Consider the following 8,147-nt stretch of genomic DNA (forward strand, 5'->3'; position numbering starts at 1 on the left):
AGGAGTTCAGATAGCTATTTCTTCATTCTTTGGATATTTTTTTTATTTTTTTTTTATTTTTTTTTAATTTTTTTTCAATTATTTTTTAAATTTTTTTTTCAAAATGGGACTTTTTTGGCTTAAAAGAAAGCTTATTCAATTTCCTTGAAGAGCTTTACAGTTCCATAATGGGATGCGAGTGGGATATCTACCAAAAAATTATTTTTTAGCTCAATAATAAAATTTTTTCAACATTTTCCACTTAATTTTCCCAAATTTTTTAAAAATTTACGTTTTTGTTGTATTTTTATACCCACCATCAAAATAGATGGGGGGTATATTGATTTTGTCATTCCGTTTGTAACACATCGAAATATTGGTCATAGAACCATAAATATATATATATATATTTTGTGTCCTTATTAAATTCTAAGACGATCTAGCCATGTCCGTCCGTCTGTCTGTTGAAATCACGATAGGGACCATACGGGAGGATCTAGACAGTTGAAATTTTGCACAAATATTCTAAATTGCTAAGGTTTGTTTGGTATTGAAAATGGGCAATATCGGTCCACTTTTTCGGATAGCCCCCATACAAGTGGACCCCCGAAAAACAGCTTTAACGGGCATATCTGTTTTAGAAGTACGAGTATTCGATATACATAAATAAGTTTCATATGAGCTAAAATCTCCCTACCAAATTTTATGATGATCGATCCATAATTGACCCTACCCCTCATAAGGTCCCCCTCGGAAAATCACTATAACGCTCATTATTGGCTTAAAAATAAGAATATAGCGATGAAATTCGACACACATATGATTCATGTGAGTCAAAATCTCTCTACCAAATTTTATATGGATGGGTCCATAATTAACCCTACCCCCATATAAGGTCTCCTTCAAAAAATGACTTTAACGCCATTACTGGCTTAAAAATACGAGTATAGCAATGAAATTTGATATAAGTAATTCCCTGACGAGCCAAAACCTCTCCCAGAAATTTTATCAGGATCGGTCCATAATTGACCCTACCCCTCATATAAAGTCCCCTTCAAAAAATTACTTTAATGCTCATTACTGGCTTAAAAATACGAGTAAAGCGATAAAATTCGGTATAAGTAAGTTTCTTGCGAACCAAACCCTCTCTACTAATTTTTTTTTTTTAGGATCGGCCCATAAATGACCCTACCCCCATATAAGGTCCCCTTCAGAAAATGACTTTAACACTAATTACTGGCCTAAAAATTCGAATATAGCGATGAAATTCGGCATAAGTAAGTTTCTTACGAACCAAACCTTCTCTACCAATTTTTTTTAGGATCGGCCCATAAATGACCCTACCCGCCATATAACGCTCATTACTGGCTCAAAAATACGAATATAGTTATGAAATTTGACACAAATAAGTTTTATGCTAGCCAAAATCTCTCTAACAAATTTAGTGAGGATCGGTCCATAATTGAACCTAACGTCTATACAAGGTCCCCTTCAGAAAATTATACGAATATAGGAATAACATTTTACACTATTAAGTTCCTCGCGAACCAGAATCTATTTACGCACATTTATGTGGTCATTACTGGTTAAAAACTTCAAGTATATCGATAAATTCTGATACAGGTATGTAAGTTACTCGCGAGCCAAAATCTCCCCAGCAAAAACTCGGTAATGGGTTGTACTTTCATAAACACTTACTTTTCAATAACTACTACTTACCGTCTGTATTACTTAGAAGTACTCTAGTAATGACTGGGTCTCTACCAAATTGTATGTGGATAAGGTCCCCTTCTGAAAATTATTTAAACGATATATACTGGATTAAAAATATAAGTTATGAAATTCGCTACCGAATTTCATGCGGAATGTGTCGGTAATTCACCCTACCCCCCATATAAGCCATCTTAGAAAATTACATTAACGCTAATTACTGGCATAAAAATGCAAGTACGGAGGTGATATTCAATGTAAACAAGTTTTATATGAACCAAAATCGGTCTTCAAAAAGTTATGAGGATAGGTCAATAATTGACCATACCACCCATATTAGATCCTCTTTAAAAAATTTGATGAAGAAAATTTAGAAAAATACTAGTATAGTAGTATGAAAATCAACATCAAAAAGTTTATACTTAGGAACATAATTCTTCATTCCGAATTTAATGAGGACTGATGTATAACTGACCCTAGCCCCTATAAAAGGTTCCCTTCAGAAAAGTGTTTTGGTTATAAAAGTACGAGTTTTCCTTATTTAAAATACGAGTACTGCGATGAAATGTAATTTTTGTACACAATTTTATGAAAATTACTCATACGCTCATTCCTTTCCGGCATACGGCAGACGTCATGGTCAAAAATTAAAAATTTTTAATTCAAATTTTTTCAAATTTGTTAATATAAGAACAAAATTATTACAATTACAATAATTTTAGTTCACTTTCGAAATTTTATATATTTATATAATATAATTTTATATATTTATATAATATATAAAATTACATATTATGAATTTACATAAATAAAGGAATTCAACTTATAAAAATTGTTTAACATACTTCGAAAAAGCGTTAGATTAATTTCTTAACAAAGAAATAGTACAGCTTGAAAAAATGCTGTACATTTTTAGGGTTTTAAATGTTATGCCAAATCTCACCTTAAAATTCTCAATTTATTTTAAAAACAAGTAGGAAAGTATAGTCGGGCATGGCCGACTATATGATACCCTACATCACTGAGTATGTTAAAAATGTGGATTATTTTTAATAATAAAGCATTTAAGTTGTTTACCTTAATTTCGTAATATTTTAACAATTTGTTGAAAAAAGTGATTTTCTAAAAGAGGGATTATATGGGGAGCAAGGATAAATATGGGCCTATCCTTATAAATTTTAATGGCTTTACGTTTACATTAGAGTTATGTATGCTGGATGTTTATTAGTGGATTATTGACCTTCAAGGACCAATGCGTTACAAACATCAGCGAAAACGTATAATACCCTCCCCATTATCGTGGTGTAGGGTATACCACACTTCTATTTGACGTTAGAATACACTCAATCAATATTCATCCAGGAATGCTGGGCATTCTTAAACAGAGTGGAGAGACATTCAACAGTCGTACCCAACAGTGTAACTGAGAAATTAACAAAACAGCAACATCAATGTCCGACATGGACAAGAAAACTTTTGATTAAAGTAGACAAAATTATATGGTCAATGCTTGATGAAAAATGCACGGCATATACTACATATCTTGAAATAAAGTCGATCCCAACTCAGCAACATGATTGCTATTACCACCGGTCACTGTAAAGTTGGTAACCATGTTAAAAAACCTATAATGACTTCTGTAGGAGATAAAGAGAAATTAATTGACCACCTTCTCTGTCACTGATCTGCTCTAGAAAACATTCGTTTTAAATTCCCAGGACAGGAATTCTTTAACGATCTGTCAGAGATTTTACACTCAAGACAATAATTGTTGCCGTCGTTACACAGAGGTTCCAATCAAAATCTTAGTCTAAAACAGAACAAAAAAGTCCAATGAATATAAAATTTACATTAAGTAATAGCTTATTCCCATGTTTTTATAAGTTCTGAAGTATGGATGCCTATGTGGTAAAATAATTGGGATACATTTAATTTAGTTAAAGACTAATATATTAAGGCCCGTATTCAGAAAGAAGAATGTAAAACAATATTTAAAATTTTGTATGAAAAACACTAACAACAAATGAGTAGTTTTATACAAAATTTAAAAGAAGGTTTTTGCACCAAAGTGACCCGAGGAAAAGCTTTTCGTTATTAAAACACTACTGGTTACCAATTAATGATGGGGCCTACTAATTTTGATTATAATCCTAATGTACATACATTAGACCGACTCACAGAGAATGGTGCTAGATTAACTCCTCTCAAAATATACCTTATAATATCACATAATGTTACCAAAATATTTTGGTTTTAGTGTTCGTAAGCTAGGTCCCGCTCATGGAACTCGACTTTACATGCTTAATTAAAAATTGTACGCAACTTCAAAAAACCTTTGTTTTATTTTATGATAATTGTCCAAAATAGTTTGAGTCTGTCAATGGTCGAGTTTTTCTAAAAAAAATTGAAGGGTTTGCTGCAGTAACATGATAAGCCACTCGATGTCGAAAACTGATTTTATGTGCTAATAGCATTACCATTTATCTAACTATTTTATATATTTAAAGTGAAAAATATAAGTCCTACTTGTACAAATTTCATATAATTTTAGAATTTTTTAAAACTTTAAATTCGTTTTTCTCAATATTTTAATATTGTGGCATATCGAGTTACTTGAATAGTACATAAATGTCTGACTGTCAAAGATCTTTCTCAAAATATGAGAATTGCATATCATTCTTTTGAGTAAAATATTGGAAAAATCCTAAAAGGCATATTTTTATTTTCACCAAATATTGCTCCGTTGACAAACATTTTGAGAAAAGGTATCTTAGAATGAACTAAACTTTAATTTTTGGTGGAACTGAGTACCATTCATTACAATTAATGATTTAAATACAGTTTAGTTTATATATATTTTTTAATTAAATATATTTATGTACGTTAAAGAAAATTAATTATGATTTTATTAAATTTCAGATTAATAAAAAACAATGAATATAAAAAAATATGAACATATACATACACTTTTTCATTGTTCAATTACTTTACATCCATTGTATACGAAACGATTACGGAATCTTTTATAGAAATACATATGGACATATACATGTGTTTTTAAAAGTATTTATATTATATTATGCAGTTTAGAAACTAACCTACCTCAGTTTATGAGTAAATTTGCTAAAGGAACACGACAACAACTCAGTAAAAAAAAGAGCCAACCCTCAATTGGATCCAACCTCCCTTTTGAATTGGTGGGTGATTTTATTTTATGAATGCAATCGTATATGGGCAGAACATTAAAGAATGATTAATTCATTTAAGTTCTTTAGTTTATTACTCATTTGCCCTCAAGTTGTATTAGGGGGATTTTTTTAAGTTTTCGATATTGCAATGACACTAAACAATAATTTTTAATAAAAATAGCTGAAAATTTTTATTACGACATTTTTAGTAAATACGTATGTATGTATTCACATTATAGTGACATTCGGAATACGGCCTTTGAAGGAGGTTTGGATCATGAAAAAGTTCTTGAAAAATTGTTTAAAATCTTTTGAAAAATTCGTTGAGGGATAGGGTTAATTATGAGCCGATCCCCGTAAAATATTGAAGAGGAGTTTTGAATCCTATAATATTTGATTATGTCAAATTTCATCTCTATACATGATTGTGGAAGCAAGTTATGAGCGCTTAAGCGATTTTCAGAACCGGACCTTATGTGAGGTTTTAGATCCATTGTGGTCCGTTTCATATGAAATTTTCTAGAGAGATTTAAATTCCTATAAAAATAGTTATGATTAATTCTGTATTCTATATTGGTAATTCTTTATGTTCCTACAAAACTTGCTTCCATCGAATTTCATTGCTATACTGGTACGTTTAGGCCAGTTGTGAAGGTTAGTAATTTTCTGAAGGGCGGCCTCTTATGGGGGGTAGGGTCAGTTGTATGCCAATATCTTTCAAACTTTACAAAATAGTTTCTGGGTACATAAAACTAACTTGTGCAAAATTTTATCACATTTACTGCCAAATTAACATTAATAATTTAAACCATATTCGGAGGTTCCCTTATATGGGGCTATGTGAAAGCGTGAACTGATATTGCCCATTTTCAATACCAAACATTTCTGATCAATGTAGAATATTTTGGAAATTTCATCTTTTTAAGTCTATTCCTCTGGTCTCTATATGTATACTTTATAAGGTCTACGGAATGACGAAATCAATATACCCCCTATAATTTTTGATGGCGTCAAATAAATATCACCCTAATAAAATAAATTGTGAAAATATTTAAGGGATTGTAAGAAGTTTGAATTGAATCTGTGCAAAATAGTGTAATTAAGTTATTAGTTTTGTAAGTATAAAACTTTTCTTTAGGAAAAATGGGCGCTTTGCCAACCTTTACTAAAGGCTGTGGCCATTGTAAGGGTAATAAAAACAATGAGTTTATTATACTAGCAGCACATCACATAATTTAAGATTTAAGGCAGACAATTTGTCTCAGAGGCTAATTGATGTTTAGTGAATCATAAAAATAATGCTTTAGTTCAAGGCAAAGAAATTTGTGAATTATTAGTTGAAGTAATAAAAAATTCAACTGAAATGATTTTATTCTTTACAATGCATGAGTGTGAAAGTAAAATGATTGAAAAGTAAACAAGTTGTTTAAAACCGTTAAAGGGATCAGGGATATAAAAAGTTTAACATTAAGTATGTATTTATTTATAGAGACTGCAGCATACTCATACCCACTGAAATCCTTTAAACCTTGTCGGACCGAAGGTGGGGGAGGTTGAAGAAAAATAAGATGATGGTGTTGATGATTATTATTCCTTTTGACGATGGTACGCAAGTTAAGAGCATAAATGTGTAACAGTAGCAGCAGCAGCGGCAGAAGTAACATTAACAGCATTAACAGCACTGGCAAAAAGCTTCATAACTAGGAAAACTGCTATTAGTTATTTGACATTGCTCCTGCTAAAAGGTTGTTTCCCGGGGAAAAAATCAAAAGAAATTGCAAAAACACTAGACGAGTGTTAGTGTTAGTTAAATTGTGAAGAAAAAAGCAACAAAAAAGTTGGTGAAAATATTTCCACTTGGAAAATTTCTGTGTTTTTTTTTTTTGTTTTTTAGTATACCAACAATTTAAAACCAGCAACTTAATACTTATACACATTCTGTTCCATACAAAAAATGAAAAAATCAAATTAAATAAAAATTTTAATATTGTGCAAATCCATAAGTTTTTTAATACGTTCTTTTCTTAAGAAAATAATGCATATATACAGAAATATAAAAATGTTGAAGTTATTTTAAATATAAAAAAAATATTTTATTAAATTAAAGAAATAAATTTAAAATAAATGGTGAATTTAATATTTTGGTGTAAGAAATATTTGTGAAAAAAGTGATTTAAAAGTTAAATTGCCTTGAAATATATAAATTTGAAATAAAAATAGAATTATTTTTTTTAAATAACTTAAAAAAGTAGAAAAACAAAATGGCCCAATTTGTTACTCATATACAACCGACTTTATTAGAGGCATCCCAGGGTCATGTTCCGCATCATCATGCCCATCAAGTGGGACTTCAGCATACATCACATTTGCCACACAGTGGCCATAATATGCCATCGCCACCAACAACTCACAATCACCAGCATCATCAGCAGCATCATCACCAACAGCAGCAGTCATCACATCATGCTCACCATCAGAGTCCACCGTCACAGCTATCATCTCCGCCAGCCACTGGAGGATTTTATTCACATTATCAACAGCAGCAACAGCAGATGCTGCAGCATCAACAACAACATCATCATCACCATGGCCAAGGAAAACACACGTCGACTGGCGGCAAACATGAACACTGTCCAAGTGGTCATCAAAGCTCGGTAATAATCACTTAATCGTACACATTATAGGCTATGAGTAATGGATTCCAAATGAACCTGTATCAGCATATTTTCAATCTTGATGATGTAATTTATGGATTAAAATCCAACATCTTTTGTTCTGGCAATCTGGCCCCTTGTTTTCATTCCATTCCCCTTTTCATTTGGGCGTCTATAACGTTTTGTTTGTATGTATCTACATTTCGCTGAGGTGGGATCTTGGGGTGTTTGTGCCTCACAAATAAACATCCATCCATCCAGTTAAAATAACTGTTTTCTCGTGAAAATGACGTAATCCTCGAACAACATACAAAACTTTTTTGCGTTTGTATGGTTGCGTGAGAGTGTGTGTGTGTGTATGTGAGAGTTAGTGGCCGTTTAATTTTAAAGGATACAATTTGAAATTTTCATATTTTTTACTGTTAAACTAACAGAGTGCGTGTTGAGGTTTTTTTTAACTTCAGAGTGGTTGTTGATGAAAAGTAAATGAGAGTGAAATAAAAAGGACTACTCTGTTAACAATTTATGTAAATATGTGTCCTGTTATTCATACACATACTATCTACATATTTTTGCTCCCAATGTTAATGTTATTTTATGTTGTTATTGTTTGTGT

The 8,147-nt window shown here is 31.2% G+C and overlaps 1 protein-coding gene across 1 annotated transcript; it reads left to right on the forward strand.

Moving 5' to 3' along the window:
* Positions 1-7,138: 7,138 nt before the first annotated feature.
* LOC119602672 (uncharacterized histidine-rich protein DDB_G0274557-like) lies at positions 7,139-7,546 on the forward strand. The gene has a single exon (XM_037954343.1). The coding sequence runs from the start codon at positions 7,139-7,141 to the stop codon at positions 7,544-7,546; it is 408 nt and encodes a 135-aa protein (XP_037810271.1).
* Positions 7,547-8,147: the final 601 nt, after the last annotated feature.

This window comes from Lucilia sericata, unplaced genomic scaffold (genome assembly GCF_015586225.1).
Source record: "Lucilia sericata isolate MDLA Ls3-8-SP2 unplaced genomic scaffold, ASM1558622v1 Contig000000F_arrow, whole genome shotgun sequence".
In the NCBI taxonomy this organism is placed as follows: domain Eukaryota; kingdom Metazoa; phylum Arthropoda; class Insecta; order Diptera; family Calliphoridae; genus Lucilia; species Lucilia sericata.